Raw genomic sequence first — 19,924 nt, 5'->3', positions numbered from 1 at the left:
CGAGGAAGAAATGATTCAATTTTGGTGAAGATTCGGATCCGGATCTGATGATTTTTAAGTGATTGTTCACCATTGAGAGATAGGGTTAAACTAATATATGGCACGATGTCTCAAAATGTTGTTGTCGGATTTGAATGAAACTTGGTAGACATGTTGGGTGTGTGACAAGGAAGAAATGATTCAATTTTGGTGAAGATGCGGATCCAGATCTGATAATTTTTAAGTGATTCTTCACCATTGAGAGATAGGGTTAAACTAATATATCGCACGATGTCTCAAGAAGTTGTGGACGGATTCGGATGAAACTTGGTAGACAGGTTGGGTGTGTGACCACGACAAATTAATTTGATTATGGTGAAGATCCCGGATCTGGATCCGACTACTTGAATTTTTTTAAGTGATTCTTCACCATTGAGAGATAGGGCTCAAAAACGATATATAGCGTGATATTTCAAAAATGTATTGGGCCTGATATGTTGTCGTGGATCAGGCATTACAGGGCAGAGGTATGCGCTCTACCGAGTGGCCTTCTCGTTGGTTAACTGTGCTCACAGGCGCTTTGGAATTATTTATCAACTGATATATCATCGGGCATATTTGATCGTTCGTATTAATATACATGTACTCCTGTCATGTGCAAGCTTTCTCGTATGTATTTTATGGTGATACCGAGCAAGAAAATAATGGACGTAGCAACATGGTGATCATAAATCGTTCCTTCTTGTGATGTGCAGTTTGTTAATATATCTCATTGTGTCTGCATCTCCAGGTGTAAAAACAATGCATTTCTTTTGGAAGGCCGCACCTTGGTGAGACGAAGTGAACTGAAAAATGATGCACCATTCACTTACGCGTACGCCGTTTGCTTGAATGATAAGGAAGTACGTCAGGAGTTCATTTACAAGTCTTCCGAAGAATGTGCATTCAATAGGGTCTTGCACATACCTAATGATTGGGGGAAAAATGGTGAGTTCTTTTTTTTTTCATCAAATATTATTTCACCTGAATGTGCTTTTTTCTTGGCAAGATATTTGTTGCAATGTTATCATCTTGACATGTGAAAATCCAGAATCCAGACTGTGCATCGAGTTATTTGTGTGCATCAGTAGAGGATTAATGGGACTTCTGAGGCATCCATGCAAATGAATGGGTAAATGGGGAAAACTCTGTGAATTAAACCCCGAAACAGGAGACTGATTCCTCTCCCCCTCCCAGAGAAATGTATAGGCTTACCTTTCTGACTCAAGGCTAATTCGGATAAAACAGGAGAATGATTTTCTCCCATACAAGCTCATGTTAAGCTGTCTTAAGACCTAAACCCCCCCTTCCCCCCCCCCCATAGAAATGTATTGGGAAACCTTTCTGACTCGAGGTCAATCAGGACAAAACAGGAGAATGATTTTTTTTTCCCAGACAAGCTCATGTTAAATTGTGTTAGGGTCCAAAAACCCACCCCCCCACCCCACCCTACCCCCTCTTACTCTCAACCCATCAGGTCAAAAGAAGAGATTGATCTCTGCCCCATTATTTACTGATTTCCTTTTATATTTTCACTCCACTAAGTGATCCAATAAATATTTGTCCATGTTCTATTCGAGGTAATAAATTAATTTTCCAATTACATTCATCACCATCGAGTATATTCACAAATATTATTTTCGAACTTAGTTCTTGGTTTATATGTCTTTGCTGAGCAGAAATAAAATTATAAACTTCTCTCAATGCTCTTCTTTGTCCACCTCCTGATCCACATGTCATTTTGAGATTGTAGTAAATTGTTTTTCCATTGTTCAATTGATAACCATCAAAGTTTTCAGTCCATCCAAAGATATTAATTTTTTTCTTGACATCCTCCAACTTATTTGTAATTAAATTTATCCGCTCATTTGTTTTATTTACTTTTACCCCAGTTATTTCTTCAATAAGACTTATTTGATATTTCTCACATTCGTTATGTTTCCCATTTAAATACCAAGGCTGATTACATCTCCACTCTTTGGTTTGGTTATTGCTTGGTTCTATCACTTATAAATCACTAAAAAGACACCCCTTAACACTTATCTATCTATAATTCCAGCAGTGTGTGTGTGTGTGTGTGTGTGTGTGTGTGTGTGTGTGTGTGTGTGTGTGTGTGTGTGTGTGTGAGAGACCGCTGTTTCTCGACAACCACTGGTCTCATCTAATTGAAACTTGCCAGGTATATTGCTGGTGACCTGAGGATGTGCCTTTTCAAGGTTTGATATTAATTGGACAAGTGCTTCCCAAGTTATGGCCATTTATTTACTAAACCAATGACAAGACATGTTGTTGCGTGGGCGTGGCCGATGGGGAAGGGAAGCTCAGCCGCGTTCCCCATTACGGGTTACAACGTACGGGCTTCCGGAGAGTGATGACTTTGTGTATTCTAATAATTTCTCGATTTGTTATGCGCATTTATAGATTAACACAATGCCCCAAGTTATGATCGTTTTCATATTAGACGGTGCATACATTTCGGTAACATCAGAGTGCTGGTGTGCTCCGAACCAGGAAGTAATTTTTTTTCTCTCTTCTCTTCTCTTTTTGTTTTTCCTTGCGATGACATTGCGAAAAGGCAAAATACGTTGGCGCAAATTGAATAATTGGCCATTAAAACCTAAATTGCGAATCATCGTAACTGTGATAATTATGCGAACTTCCATGCCACGCACGTACGGGCACACGAGAGGGAAGAAACGGCCTGTGTGGTTGTTGTTTGTTGCTCGCGGTTGGAATATTTATTTATTCTTTATTCTTATTTTTTATTATTATTATTTTTTTTTACGGCCACTACTGGTACTTATAACCATAAGGGATACTCTTGATTCCATTCTCTAAAATATATATTTTATCATTAAAAGCTCCTAATGCTTTCTTATTTATCTCTTCTGTATATAATTGATGTTTATAACTTCTTATTGTATTCATTTTTCTGTACTCTTCCTTCTTTAAGGTTAAACAGTTGTAATAATGTTTAAAGTTTATTGTTTCCTTGATTATATTTTTCTTTATTCCCTTTAGCTTCTTATCACTTCTTTCAATGTTATTATTATCAATATACGTAAAAGGATAAGACTTTGATCTCAAACCCACAAATTCACTCATGACCTTTCCACCCAACTCATCCTGAAACTTACCAATAACCTTTTTATTCTTTAATGAAAACAACATACAATCAGACTTATAATTACTTGTATCATACATATCAATATTATCGATCATATCCTCATATTCATCACTTGTCTTAATTTCTAATATAAAACTATCTGTATCCATATATAACAATGACACATTATCCTTATACTTTAATTTTAAATTATTATAGTAATAGTCATACATTAATGACTTTGACAAGTCAAGAATTGATGTTCCTATTATATATAAATCGGTTTATCCATTTCAATACTCTCTTTTTTCAAATGAATAGCACAAAAATTCTCTGAAAACACCTCCGTTCGTTCAAAACTTGGTCTACGAATTAACTTTGAAGCCTGTTTCCAAGATGTAGAAAGTCTTATGTTTTGTCAATTCCTAACATTTTCCATAGTCTTTCCAAATACAGCATTATTCATTAATTTATAAAAGTCCTCAAAATCTGTTTTTGCTTCTGTTCTCCTTTTTGTGTTAAAATCAATATATTTCTTTAACCAATGAATTTGTTTAAATTTCAAAATTCGATGAATTTTTCTCACTCTCAACCCAGCAGATAAATATTGTCTCAAGTTCCTTTGATGTAAAACATAACTTTCTTTATCATTTAATGTTGCAAGTAGTTTTTCTGGAGATTTACCTTTTATATTAAATGACTGTTGGTAATCACTTAACCATTTTTTTTCTTGGACTTTCTTTATCAGGGGCATAAGGGAGGTCTTACGTTTGTTATGAAGTTCTTCTGGGTATTTTAAATCAACCTCAAAATAATATCCAACTTCAGCTTCATCCAATTCTTTTTGAGAGGAGATTACAATGTCAAGTAAAACTTTTTCATAATGTTTTTCTTTAACCCATTTAAGTTTTCCATATGGTAAAGATTGAGACATAGCCCACCCATACAAATAGTTAGCATCATAATACATCAGGTAAGAGTTGTCCTCATTCTTATTATAATCAGGAAGATATTTGTTATTTGCTTTAGCATATCTCTTGGAACATACTTGAGATATTCCTCCTCTTTTAGCCTTCTCTATCATTAAAAGCATATCTATATCACTGATTAATTCCAAATTTTGTTTTGTCATTTTTAACATAGAACTCCAAGACAAGCCCGGGGCTGTGTAATAGTGAACGGGGTCTAATCCATAAGAATTTTTATTATGACTGTTCTAAAAGTTTCAAACAAATCAACCAATAACAATACATCAGTTTTAAGATACAAATCATGATATTTTCCAAGATTCTTTATATTAAACTTCTCCCAAACCTTTTTAGCTTGTGTATAATCTCTATCGGAAATAGGAGTATTATTTAACTTTCCATAGAAACTTTCCCTCGAAGGAAGTTGTGTTTCTTTAAACTTCTCAAATGAATCCATATAGTCATAATGATAATATTCCCTTTTGTGATAAGAGATCAATCTCTTCTTGATTTGAGAAATATGATTGAAGACTCGGGAAGTTTTTAAAATTTGATACTAAGTTCGATAATGGACTTGACATAAACTTGTAAGTGTCAAGAAATCTGATATGGGTTCTGGGGGATGTATGAATTGTTTTTGTGAATGAGATGTATTTTTGATCTGTGTTAGGAATGGCAGAAATATCTCCAGATGTCTTTGAAAGTTCATTTATAAATAGATGTGTGTCATAGTGAGCGTTGTTGTGAAGAAAGGCAGGAATAAAATTTGGAGGCTTGCAATTAAGATTACAATGGGAATGAGCTGGACCTCTATATTTACCAGTAAGATGACAGTGATCCCTAATCTTGGCCTCTCCCTCAATTTTCTCTACACAAATATGACAGATACTGTTCTTTCTAAATTCCTTTTTCTCTCCCTTTGTTAATGACATTGGTTTATCGGTTTTCACCATTATTTCTCTTCGTCTTATATAGTCTTTTTCCAATCGTCTTACAAACTCCTCTGAAGCATCTTCTCCTCTATAAAGTTCTAACTTGTATTCATCACCAACAGCTGATTTGATATAATAACAGAAACCACAAGGGGTATGTTTTTTGATATTTATTTGTGTATGATATATTTGGATTTGGCGAAACAGTATCTATCTTTTTAAGGATACTTTCAAAATCAGCATATATCACAAACGGATGTTTTATAGATTTGTTAAAATCTTTGAATGATATGTTTGAACCTGCTTTTAGTAAATTGATTACGGTTGATTCATGATTACAACGATATTTCAAGTGTTGATTTAATCGTTCTTTTGTGTGAAAGGAGTTGAGACATCTCTTACAGGGATACGTTTTACATTTTCTCTTATATAGTTGTGATTTGGTTAATCTTGAGAATTTTTGATGAAAGCATAATGTGATTTTTCCTTTGAAGTAAAGTGGAGAAGGTCAATGTGTGTTTTATCATTTTTATAGTTGTTTGAAAATTTTAATATCTGAACTTTGTTTGTATCTGTTAATCCATATACATTAACAGATAGATTATTCATTTTCTCAAATTTAGGAATATCTCTCAATGACATTGGAAACTTTAAATCTTTAACATTTAATGTATTCTCGTATTTCTTATAATGTTCAACCCTTTCAGGATTCCATTGTGTTGGATGTAAGTGCGCAAGAACAGACCGCAGAAAACATTTATTAGGGCTTCAAGCCAAATGGCTGAAGCCCTATTGAATTCGTTAGTATTATTAGGGCTTCAAGCATGGCTGAAGCTCTATTGAAATCGTTAGTATTATTATTAAAGGCGTTTTTATGTTCTACTGACCGATTTTGTGGCGGATCTGGAGGGAAAACTGTTCGATGAAATTGAACGAAACTTAACAGGATAATTACTCACCACCTGAAGTTTATACTATGAAACATTTGATGACGTAGGTCACGTGGTATGGCGGCCATATTGGATTTTATCCAAAACCTAAAAACATCTTCTTCTCCAGAATGGATAACACGACAGCCTCTAACTTTTGCACACATTTGCATTGTTCCATGGTAATGTTAATTTGTTAATTTGGTCGAAATTGTTACATAATTTATATGATTTAAAATGATGCCGATTCGCCTCATTAAATATGCAAAATATGCAAATGAGAGTGAAAAAATTTAATGACAAATTTAGATAGCACATAAACAGGGGACTCCCAATATATTTATACTATGTCTGTATTTTACCCCAGTGAGCCCCCAGCGGCCCCCAAAGTTGAAAATGACCCATTTTTGACATGTCATAAAATAAAAACAACGCTTGGATGAAATTCAGTGAACCTTATGCATTTAATAACTCTCCACCTGAAGATTATACTTTGAAAATTTTGATGACGTCGGTCACGTGGTATGGCGGCCATATTGGATTTTCTCCAAAACCTAAAAACATCTTCTTCTCCAGAAGGGATAATCTGACAGCCTCAATCATTTGCACACATCTGCTAAGTTCCATGTTAATGTTAATTTGTTAATTTGGTCGAAATCGTTATTTAATTTACATGATTTTAAATGATGCCGATTCGCCTCATTAAATATGTAAAATATGCAAATGAGAGTTGAAAAAATTTAATGACAAATTTAGATAGCACATAAACAGGGGACTCCCAATATATTTATACTATGTCTGTATTTGACCCCAGTGAGCCCCCAGCGCCCCCCAAAGTTGAAAATGACCCATTTTTGAAATGTCATAAAATAAAAACAACGCTTGGATGAAATTCAATGAAACTTATCCATTTAATAACTCTCCACCTAAAGTTTATACTTTGAAAATTTTGATGTCGGTCACGTGGTATGGTGGCCATATTGGATTTTCTCCAAAACCTAAAAACATCTTCTTCTCCAGAAGGGATAACCCAACAGCCTCAAGCTTTTGCACACATGTCCATTATTCCATGGGAATGTTAAGTTGTTAATTTGGTCAAAATCGTTATTTAATTTATGTGATTTTAAATGATGCCGATTCGCCTCATTAAATATGCAAAATATGCAAATGAGAGTTGAAAAAATTTAATGACAGATTTAGATAGTTCATTAACAGGGGACTCCAAATATGTTTATACCATGTCTGGACTTGACCCCAGTGAGGCCCCAGAGACCCCCAAAGTTTAAAATCACCCATTTTTGAAATGTCGTGAAATGAAAACAATGCTTTGATGAAATTCAATGAAACTTAACACCTTAATAACTCTCCACTTGCTGTTTATACTTTGAAAATTTTGATGACGTCGGTCACGTGGTATGGCGGCCATATTGGATTTTCTCCAAAACCTAAAAACATCTTCTCCAGAACGGATAACACGACAGCCTCAAACTTTTGCACACATTTGCGAGGTTCCATTGGAATGTTAAGTTGTTAATTTGGTCGAAATCGTTACATAATTTATATGATTTAAAATGATGCCGATTCACCTCATTAAATATGCAAAATATGCAAATTAGAGTTGAAAAAATTTAATGACAAATTTAGATAGCACATAAACAGGGGACTCCCAATATATTTATACTATGTCTGTATTTGACCCCAGTGAGCCCCCAGAGCCCCCCAAAGTTGAAAATGACCCATTTTTGAAATGTCATAAAATAAAAACAACGCTTGGATGAAATTCAATGAAACTTATCCATTTAATAATTCTCCACCTGAAGATTATACTTTGAAAATTTTGATGACGTCGGTCACGTGGTATGGCGGCCATATTGGATTTTCTCCAAAACCTAAAAACATCTTCTTCTCCAGAAGGGATAATCTGACAGCCTCAATCTTTTGCACACATTTGCTAAGTTCCATGGTAATGTTAAATTGTTAATTTGGTCGAAATCGTTATTTAATTTATCTGATTTTAAATGATGCCGATTCGCCTCATTAAATATGCAAATGAGAGTTGAAAAAATTTAATGACAAATTTCAATAGCACATAAACAGGGGACTCCCAATATATTTATACTATGTCTGTATTTGACCCCAGTGAGCCCCCAGCGCCCCCCAAAGTTGAAAATGACCCATTTTTGAAATGTCATAAAATAAAAACCGCTTGGATGAAATTCAATGAAACTTATCCATTTAATAACTCTCTACCTGAAGTTTATACTTTGAAAATTTTGATGACGTCGGTCACGTGGTATGGCGGCCATATTGGATTTTCTCCAAAACCGAAAAACTTCTTCTTCTCCAGAAGGGTTAATAGGACAGCCTCAAACTTTTGCACACAATTGCGAGGTTCCATTGCAATGTTAAGTTGTTAATTTTGTCGAAATCGTTGCATAATTTATCTGATTAAAATGATGCCGATTCGCCTCATTAAATATGCCAAATATGCAAATGAGAGTTGAAAAAATTTAATGACAGATTCTGATAGGCCTTGAAGAGGGGACTCCAAATATGTTTACACTATGTCTGTATTTTACCCCAGTGAGGCCCCAGAGCCCCCCAAAGTTTAAAATCACCCATTTTTGACATGTCGTAAAATGAAAACCAAAGAAGATAGACATATAGTGACCACACATTCTGGAAGATATTTTAACGTTCTACAAGTTCGCCATTTACATTAATATGCAAATGTGGAATTATTGGACTTTTTTGGGGACTTGAAAATTTGTCCAGCCCCGATTTGTCCAATGTGAAGTTTCTTTCTCTATCATGTATTGCTATGGGCTTTTCAATCCTTCATTGATATAACATGAGGGACCCCGTAGCTGGGCCCCATTGCAGACTTGAACTAACTTTCTAACTCGGATAACCCATATCATGTGACAGGGTGATGGTGTTGAAATTTGTTAAAATGGAGGCACGCCTTGAAGCCCGGGATTACTGGTTTACCAGTTTTAATTATTATTAAAGGCATTTTTATGTTCTACTGACCGATTTTGTGGCGGAACTGGAGGGAAAACTGTTGGATGAAATTCAACGAAACTTAACACCATAATAACTCTCCACCTGAAGTTTATACTATGAAACATTTGATGACGTAGGTCACGTGGTATGGCGGCCATATTGGATTTTCTCCAAAACCTAAAAACATCTTCTTCTCCAGAACGGATAACACGACAGCCTCAAACTTTTGCACACATTTGCATTGTTCCATGGGAATGTTAAGTTGTTCATTTGGTCGAAATCGTTACATAATTCATATGATTTAAAATGATGCCGATTCGCCTCATTAAATATGCAAAATATGCAAATGAGAGTTGAAAAAATTTAATGACAAATTTAGATAGCACATAAACAGGGGACTCCCAATATATTTATACTATGTCTGTATTTGACCCCAGTGAGCCCCCAGCGCCCCCCAAAGTTGAAAATCACCCATTTTTGAAATGTCCTAAAATGAAAACAACGCTTGGATGAAATTCAATGAAACTTAAACAAGTAATAACTCTCCACCTGAAGTTTATACTTTGAAAATTTTGATGACATAGGTCACGTGGTATGGCGGCCATATTGGATTTTCTCTAAAACCTAAAAACATCTTCTTCTCCAGAACGCATAACCCAACAGCCTCAAGCTTTTGCACACATTTGCGATGTTCCATGTGAATATTAAGTTGTTAATTTGGTCAAAGTCGTCACTAAATTTATATGATTAAAATTATGCCGATTCGCCTCATTAAATATGCAAAATAAGCAAATGAGAGTTGAAAAAAATCGAATGACGGATTTAGATAGGCCTTAAAGAGGGGACTCCAAATATGTTTACATTATGTCTGTATTTTACCCCAGTGAGGCCCCAGAGCCCCCCAAAGTTTAAAATCACCCATTTTTGAAATGTCGTTAAATGAAAACAATGGTTGGATGAAATTCAATGAAACTTATCCATTTAATAACTCTCCACCTGAAGTTTATACTTTGAAAATTTTGATGACGTAGGTCACGTGGTATGGCGGCCATATTGGATTTTCTCCAAAACTTAAAAACATATTCTTCTCCAGAAAGGATAACCGGACAGCCTCAATCTTTTGCACACATTTCCGACGTTCCATGGGAATGTTAAGTTGTTAATTTGGTCGAACTCGTTACATAATTTATATGATTAAAATGATGCCGATTCGCCTCATTAAATATGCCAAATATGCAAGTGAGAGTTGAAAACTTTTAATGACAGATTTAGATAGTTCATAAACAGGGGACTCCAAATATGTGTATACTATGTCTGTGTTTGACCCCAGTGAGGCCCCAGAGCCCCCCAAAGTTTAAAATCACTCATTTTCGACATGTCGTAAAATGAAACCGAAAGAAGATAGAGCTATAGCGACTGCACGTTCTGGAAGATCGTTTATCGTCCTACAAGTTCGCCATTTACATTAATATGCAAATGTGTAGTTATTGGACTTTTTTCAGGACTTGAAACTTTGTCCAGCCTCGATTTGTCCAATGTGAAGTTTCTTTCTTTACCATGTATTGCTATCGGCTTTACAATCCTTCATTGATATAACATGAGGGACACCGTAGCGAGACCCCATTGCAGACTCAGTGCAAATTAAAGTCCTTTGACGTCGGATGCACGGGTTGAAGCCCGGGATTACTGGTTTACCAGTTTTAATTATCTTTGTTTTGAATATTAACAACTGCTTTGTTAAGTTTTATCTCTTTTGGTAAATCAATTTAAGAAGCTTGAAGAGGATCTGATTTTAAGATGTGTATATCTAAAAAGATTATTATCCCACCCCCTCCCAGAGGGAGGGCGCGTGATATTGTAATCGTCCGGTTTGTTTGTCTGTTTGTTTGTCTGTCTGTTAGCAACTTTACGGCAAAACGGCTTTAGCGAACACTATCAAATATAATCCACAGGTGGGCAATGAACCTTGGACGACCTCATTAACTTTTGGGTCCAATTGGATCAAAGGTCAAGGTCAAGGTCACGAAAAAATCAAAATCGTTTTTCGCTCATAACTTCGTCAAAAATGATCTGATTTACTTCAAACTAAGCTTATAGTGAACCTTATTATATTTGTCACTTATAATCCTACCCATTCCTATAGTGAAAAATGCATATTTGTGAAGATCGGTAGGGTCCGAAGTTTTGGGGGTCATGGCCATCGGTCAAAATTACAAATTTTCCATTAAAACTAAAACATGGTTACAAAAATACAACTTTACGGGAAAACGGCTGGCTCAAACACTCAAATTGTAGCCACAGGTGGGTAATGAACCTCGGATGACCCCATTAACTTTTGTGTCCAATTAGGTCAAAGGTCAAGGTCAGGTCACGAAAAGGTCAAAATCTTTTTCGCTCATAACTTCGTCAAAAATGGTTTAATTGACTTCAATCTTAAGACTAAAATATTCCTTATTCTATTCCTTATAATCAACATTCGGGTTAAGGATATATCAAATTTAAATTTGATCTCCAAAATAACTTTATGCCTTAAATGGGTGGGATTTGTTGTGCCTGGCACCACTTGTTTTTATAATAGTAAATCCACTACCAACTACAGTGTTATCAATATCTTGTTCTTGTCTCTGGAGATCATCGTAAACATCACATCTTACAAAATCTTGAAATGATGATATAAAGTGAGGGTTTGTCCTCATATAGGGAGTAGTTTCATCGTCTTGTCTTACCATTTTCAATTTTACTCCCATATAAACTTAAAAGTTTTCATTTCACTTAATGTGTTTTTAATTATAGTCTCAATACTTTGTTTAACCATATCAACAGCTTCCATGATTGAAGATGGTCCAGGGTCTTAAACGAAACAATCTTATTTTTATATACCCTTGAAATGCCCCATCGGTGTTTTCAATGGAGAATTTAGCTTCCCTTTCTTCATTGTTCTTGTGTTTGCATGATTGAAGGTGTTTATTATTAAAAAATTTTTTAAGAATATCATTATCACATCGATCACAATGTTTTGTTTCTTGGTCAAGTGGAGATATTTGTCTGAAAAGATTGAATGTGTGTTTGTTGTTTTGAAGGTGTTTTTTTTATAATATATATATATATATATATATATATATATATATATATATATATATATATATATATATATATATATATATTCATGATAACAAACATCGCAGTACGTTGTATTCACCATATTTATATAATAAAACTTTGCTTAAAATAAAATGTTCTTGATAAAAAATCCGTTTAATTTATAGGTGAATCTGTGCTTAAAACCATTTTATCCTCCAACTTTTTTCACTTCATAAATACAATGTATCAATACACAAAAGACAACTTTCAATCAATCTCTTCATTTGCCAGGGATGTAAAATTGAACAAAGATAAATATAACAACTATTGGATTAAACAATTATGGTGAATAATATGAGTTCTTCAATTTCCTTCAGTGGAAGGGTTTTTAGTATATCTGGAAGAACATCAATTAAAGTATCTCTAACAAAAGTTTCTCCTCTCCTTCTGGTCATATATTCAAAACTAGAAAAAGCAATGAAACAAGAAAAGTATCAAAAAATAAAAACCTTATGGATGAAGCTTTAGAAAGAAAAGATAAGGCCATCTGTAATATGCAAGGAGAAATTTGTATTTTTTTCAACAACCCAAAAGATATAAATCCTGATGAAATAAAGGATGTCAATGTATCAGGTGAAATGACATTTCATTCAATAATAGTTCAGGATCATTTTAAAATGACCTTTAATATAAAAAATGCAGTAGTTGAATCTGTTAATGAAAAAAAGTATATAGATATCGATGGTAATGTTTTTTTTTTCTACTAATTAAATATGAGTCATTATTCAACTGAAGATTTTGAAGATTATGAAAGTGATTATGATACCGAGAGTTTGTGTTCAAACGCTAGTTATGAAAGTAGTTTTACAGATGATTGTGAAAGTACCGAAGATTAATTTCAGTTTAAGTAAAGTTTTACTTGAAAATATGAATAATTCACAACATTTTGAGCCTCTTGAATTCCCTGATTCTCCACATGACAAATTTGAGAATTGTCCTGCATGTGATAGAGTGTGATTAAACACAGAGACAAAAGCCTATAAACAATGTATATTCTGTGATTATCTTCTAATTTATGATAAAAAATAAAAGTCTGAAGACGACGATAGTTCATGAGCGGTATTTGACGATGTAGATTGTTTCAGAAGTCAAGTATGAGACAATGTGATAATGTTTGACCAAGTTATAAAAATGATCAACATGATGTGGTATGAGTGACAGGTTATTAGCTGCAAAATGTCGAAAACCTGGTTTCGTTCAACAACTTAAAAAATTTGACCTTTGCATAACCTTTAAAGGTCAAAAAACAATGTTGTGGATATTAAAATACGTGCTACAGCTTATTGGAGTTAGTTCATCGAAGAAGGTCGAAAACCCGGTTCGATTCCCATAACTTTGAAAATTTGACCTTTGTGAACGTTAAAGGTCAAAGGTCAAGGATTATGACCTTTGGTGCGAAACTTCCTCTGGAACATTCCAGGAACAATATAACGTCATATAGGCTATATGGCATTTCGCACTCCTCGGATTATCCATACTTTGATGAAATCAGCGTAAAAACAAACTTGAAGGAGGCGCCACGGGCAAGGTGTTTGAGATAGAGCAAAATGGTTTCAAGACTTCAGGTGGGGAATGACCTCAAGATTATGCACAAAAAATATTGTCATCCTAGCTTTCAAAGTTTGGGCGGTTGTATGATTTTTATGTCAAAATTCGAAATTTTCAAAGTTTTTGACCTTGGGACGAAAATGAAAAATCGAGCTCCGTGGGGCTATGCAGGTGCCAATGGGCTAACCAAATACCGAAACCCCTGCCAGATTCGACAAACCCCTCGGAGAAGATGGATTTTTGTTAAAATTCGCAATTTTCTAAGTTTGTGACCTTGTGACCTTGACCTTGGGACGAAAATGAAAAATTGAGCTCCGTGGGGCTATGCAGGTGCCATTGGGCTAACCAAATACCGAAACCCCTGTCAGATTCGACAAACCCCTGAGGAGAAGATGCAAATTGAAATTGGCTACCCACTAAAAACATAATTCACAATTTTCTAAGTTCGTGACCTTGTGACCTTGACCTTGGGACGAAAATGAAAAACCGAGCTCCGTGGGGCCATATGCAGGTGCCATTGGGCGAACAAAATACCGAAACCCCAACCAGATTCGACAAACCCCTCGGAGAAGATAATTTTTTATGTCAAAATTCGCAATTTTCTAAGTTTGTGACCTTGTGACCTTGACCTTGACCTTGGGACGAAAATGAAAAATCGAGCTCCGTGGGGCTATGCAGGTGCCATTGGGCTAACCAAATACCGAAACCCCTGTATAACCCTCCCACCAACATTTTATCAGGATTGGATCAAAACCCACAGAGCTGTGCTCGGGACAGACAGACACACAACAATAACGAATATAGTGGTCACTTATTTTTTTTCGTGAAAGTATTTTTTCGTGAACCAATTATTTTTTTCGTGAAAATTTTTTCGTGAGCCAATAAAAAGGAAAATAATTCTTTTAGATTTACACCAAAAATGAATTACTTTGCAAGATTGATAAGATAAATTAATGTAAAGTATGAGGGTGATAACATACCTTTCTTTACAAGGGAAGAAACTGAACGTATTAGAGAAATGTTCAAAGGATTGTTGTTATATATTATTCACGATTTTCATTTTCAGGGAAATATCAACACAAGATATTGCATGAATAAAATAATGTATTATCTTGAAATTAAACCCGAACTTAGGTTAAAACATAGAGTTTCGAAAAAAACCAATAATAAATTAAATAACGTGTTTTCCAAATATATAAATGAATGGTTTTTTACCCATTTGGGAAAATACGATAAAATTTAAGAATCATAAAAATCTTCCAAATTCATAAAGATGTCTCATAGTTGGTTCAAGCGGATGCGGAAAAACCTGCTTACTTTTGAAGATGCTCCTGACTCCCAACTTTTTAGATTATGATAATTTAATAATTTTCACAAAGTCGAGTTTTTTACCTGAGTATCAACTACTCTCACAAAGTTTTAATGCTGGTCTTCAAAAAGAAGATATAATCGGTTCATTTAAACTTCAAAACAATCTAAATGATTATAACATTGAAGATATAATACAACTATTTTGTGATGCACAGAGATATAAAAAGAAATCAAAACCGATAACTTGTATTCTTAGTTATAATACGGATGATATACCGTCTCCCCGAGATTTGGATAAATCAAAAAAGAACCTCGTTATCTTTGATGATTGTGTTAATGAGAGAAACCAAACGGTAATAGACAGCGACTACACAAGAGGGAGATATTCTTCTTGTAATTGTATTTATCTTAGTCAATCATACTTTCAACTTCCTCATCGTTCCATCAGAAACAATGCTCATACTTTTATTTTATTCGAGTTAAATTCAATAGATATAAACAATTTTTGGAGAGATAATTGTTCTACATTATGTAGTAAAAAGGAATTTGGGAATTACATGAAGCACACGACTGAAAAATATAAATATATTGTTGTGGAACAAGATGAGATATTAAGGGATATATTTTTTGTTTTATAAACAATTACATATATAAATGACAACTATTATTATAAATCTTGTGGGTAAATCTGCTTCTGGAAAAAAAAAACTTTCATAAATCAAGGTTCTTGTGTAGTACAAATGAGAATATTGTAAATTTACTTAAAAAACACCCCGTGATACGCATTGTATCAACAACAACAAGGGCAATAAGACCTGGAGAAGTAAAATGTGAAGATTATCACAAGATTTCAGTAGAGGACATATGAAGGTCAAATATTTGAGGAGGTTTCTCTTGGTACAACAAAATATTCACATTGTAAGAGTGGGTTAAGGAAACTAAAATCTGGTGGTCTTGGGATATTAGAAACTAATCCAGAAGGAATGAGACAAATGATTAAACATCTGAGTGGGGTTCAGATTTTATCATTCGGTTTTGATATCGATGAAGAAACTCAACGTAGACGTATGAAAAGCAGAGTAGCAAGTATTAGTGAAGAAGAAATTACAACTCGTATTAATGTTAATAAAGAATTTGATGAAATATTTAAAGAAAAGGATTTATTTGAACACATCTACTTGGATGATGAAGAAAAGGAAAATTTCCCTGTTGATCTTTACAATTCATTAAATGATATTTCCAAGAAATAAATGGATGCGAAAGAAAGAGCAAGAAGATTTATGGAACATCAAGTTGTAAAGTTGTAAAACAACAGGAAGACATAAAGAAGAAACGCAGACAGAAACAAACCGGTGAAGAAGCATTTGAAAGAAAACAAGACAATTTTTTTAAACCACTTTTAAAAACTTCCCAAGAAGAAATTGTAGATGTTTCCACAGTCCCCACAATAGAATATACTCCTAAAAAACTTCAAATGTTAAAAGATTTCACTCAAATGACGGAGGAAGAATTAGAGCATATAGGAGAATTAGAATATGATGATGAAGGATTATTTCAACAACTGGAAGAGATTAATCAACCCCCTGATTATATTGTGAATGCTCTTCAAAACAATGAATGTTCAGCGGAATCAAAAACCAAAGCAGTACTCATTCCAACAGAAGAACCAGCAATATTTTATCTTGTTCAAGAAAAGGTATTGATATTTAATGATGAATTAAGGTTCTTGAGTTCTGCTCAACTCCCTGTTAAATTAACCTTCAGATTAATGTTTCTTCTCACAAAAGATGGAAGACAAGCTTCAACTGTGAGGGATGAATCAAAGTACTGTATGTTGATAAACCTTTGGATATGAAAAATAATGATGATAGAGTATATATTGATCTGTTGGACTCTGCTAATTATAGGGTTAGTCTTTCTGGTAAAAGTAGGAAGAATGAGAAGGAGAAACATATTATTCAGGCTTTAAGTATCCTTGGTTCACGTGTTAGTTTTCTTCCAAATGACCCATCACAATTAGTTAATAGACTGTTATTGTTGTTAGGTAGTAAGAAGGCTGGAAATAACAATTGTTTTAATGAAGCATCAGCCATTTTAGAGCAGTTGATGAACATGAAAATAATTAATAAATACCAATATAAAGACATTTTATCTCATATTAAATAAGATGAGAAGCACAATCCTGAGTTTTATTTTCACAACAAGCGACCACATCTTCATTCCCATACCCACTTCAACTTGACACAACAAAAGAATATGAGGCATCTTTATTGTCCATGGAAACTTGTAATACCTTATTTAATATAACCGAGAAAAATGACAAGTTTAGTTTTAATCCGGGAAATGGATACAAAACGATAATATAACAGTTTCACCCAGAGCAAATGAGATTTCTCAAATATCTTCCAAAATTGTTCGTCTTATGAAAGAACAGGGTGATGAACCAAAAAATATTGTTATAGACATTCAAAAACATACTTCAAAATCAACTATTAAACTTAAAAATAACTACAAGGTTGATTTCACAATTGATAATTCATTTAGAGAGTTATTGGGTTTCTCCTCAAAAAAGATTGAAACTAATGGGATGTTTTACAGTGATAATGTCATTCAAATATCCTCAGGAATAAATTCGGTATTAATTCACTGTGATTTGATTGATGGTGCTTATAATGATGCAATAAGAACAAATACAATATTTTCATTCAGTGCATACTCAACCCCAATTGGTGATAAATTCAATATGGAACCCAAAAATCTGGTTTATCTCCCTGTCAGGAAAAACCATATACAGAGTAAATTTTAGGATAACTGACCAAGATAATCGTATGATTTCTTTTAATGGAGAAATTGTATCCATCAGAATTCACCGACGTGAAGTTTTCCAAGAAATAAATACGATGGTTTTTGTGAGGAAACACGAGTTGGGAAAATATAAAATAATTACAGGGGATGGGATGTTCCTTTCCCCATACTACACGGGTGAAAGTATGTATCTTGGTAGAGGATACTATAAACCGAAGAGACAAAGGGGTGTCGGACATCAATTTTGAGGAGATGGTATAGGTTCAACTATTCTTAAACATAAAGACCTAATTGGTTCAACTGCTTCTGCTGTTGGAAATGTCGCGGGTGCTATCAAGAGTATAAAAGATGCCCAAAATGAATCTCATAAATTACAAGCAATAAAATAAATTAAGAAAGGCAAAACTCAGTTGTCTCCCCAAGAACGACAGAAAATAATTCAAATACTTGGGTCAGGGTTTCAAAAGTTTTAACATCTTTTTTCCTAAATAAATACAAGTATGGAAGCAATTGATAGTATCTATGATTTGGATGATACCATTGTCATCTCAAACTCCACTAAAAAAGAAGATTACTTCAAGGTAAATGCAATAACTGGAACAGACTGGAATGCAAATGGTACAAAAAGTTTTGAAATACAGTTATATTTCCAGTAAAATACAGTTTCAGTTATATTTCCATTACTTTATTTTCATTACTAACAGCCTTGTACGATTAACGTTAATACAATTCAGAGAAAAGGAGCAGTAAGAATTGATGTTTTGCTCACAAGAGAACAGGTGAAAATCTTGAACGATACTGGCTCACTTAAAATTAAAATGACAAAACCAATGTTGAAAAAATATTCAATAAGAGAGACAAATGGAGGAATTCTCCCATTTCTAATTCCTTTATTTGCTGGTTTAAGTGCGGCTGGAGCATTGACGGGTGGTATTTCAGCAGCGGTGAAAGCTTCCAATGAAAGGAAGGCTCAACTCCGGGCTCAAAAATAATTGGAAAGACATAACAAAGAGTTGGAGAAACAAATTAGTGGAAGTGGTGTAATTGTAGATTTTGCTGAAAAACATGAAAGTCTGCCTGATAAAGCGAGATTGTTAGTTGGAGATATGCTTTCTTCTATTGCACAAGCAGGTGTAAAATTACCTAAAAGGGGTTATTGATTATATCTTTATAATAAATAAATTAGCATTGATGAGTGGTTTAAAGAATTTGGAAAGAATACAACATCAAATTTACAACTTGTCAAATATTGTAAGAAATTAAAAATTCATAATGTGGTTATTTGAATGAGAGATTAATTAACAAACGTGTCTAAACGTACAAAGAATATTATTATGAACTTAGAAGATAATAATGGGAACGGTTCTCATTGGGTTTGTATTTTTAATACTCAAGATAAATATTATTTTGATAGTTTTGGTCTTCCACCACCTGTTGAAGTCATAAAATTCTTACAGAATGGTGTTTATCAAACATTTCAAGTCCAAGAATTAAATTCCAAGTGTTGTGGTCAATTATGTCTATATGTGTTATTTCAACTCAACAAAAATAAACTTTTTAATGACATTATTTTTAATCTAATATAAATGACTTATGTTGGTAAAGATGGTTCGATCTTTGGTGTATCCCAAGAACTGGATATTGATTTATCAAATTATTACACAAAGGCACAGGCTGAATGACAGAAATATAGTATAACAAAAAATATTAATATGAAAAATGCTTATAAGTTAAAAAATTATCCAAGCCCGACTGACGCGAATGACTTGGTGAGATTCAGTGATTTATCGCAATATATATCGTTAAATAAAACGGCCGTGTATTCCAAAGATACAGAAGTGTTGATTTTATCTCCAGGTCATACAGAATTCACAGTTCCAATTCATATAAATTTTTATAAAGAAGGGAATATCGTTTGTATGAGAATAGAACAATGGGAGTATGATATGAATGATTTAGGGTATAATTGGTCATTTCAAATTGACGTAGAAGACCTGGAACAATTAAATCGGTCTCGTAAGGAAGAATATTATCCACTTGGTGCTGAGAATGAGTTTTGTGGAAGCACGATTAGTAAACAACAAATAAAAATTCAATAAGGATAAATTTAATAATGGTTTTGCCCTTGTTTATATCATGAAAACAGAAAAAACAGGATTA

At 33.9% G+C, this 19,924-nt stretch overlaps 1 protein-coding gene across 3 annotated transcripts in view; it reads left to right on the top strand.

Moving 5' to 3' along the window:
- The window catches only part of RNF213 (ring finger protein 213), a 645,256-nt gene that overhangs the window by 97,169 nt on the left and 528,163 nt on the right, over positions 1-19,924 (top strand). For all 3 annotated transcript variants that reach the window (XR_015056656.1, XM_085875806.1, XM_085875807.1), the window contains one exon: positions 770-966. Coding sequence is in view for 2 of the 3 variants with exons in the window: in XM_085875806.1 (XP_085731932.1) it covers positions 770-966 (197 nt within the window). In the remaining variant the exon portion in view is untranslated. The remainder of the gene's footprint in view (positions 1-769; positions 967-19,924) is intronic.

The sequence above is a fragment of the Eptatretus burgeri genome, chromosome 3 (genome assembly GCF_056783735.1).
Source record: "Eptatretus burgeri isolate ZD-2024b chromosome 3, Ebu_testis_v1, whole genome shotgun sequence".
NCBI lineage: Eukaryota > Metazoa > Chordata > Myxini > Myxiniformes > Myxinidae > Eptatretus > Eptatretus burgeri.
Note: the sequence above shows the minus strand (reverse complement) of the source record. Positions and strands in the feature narration are given on the sequence as shown.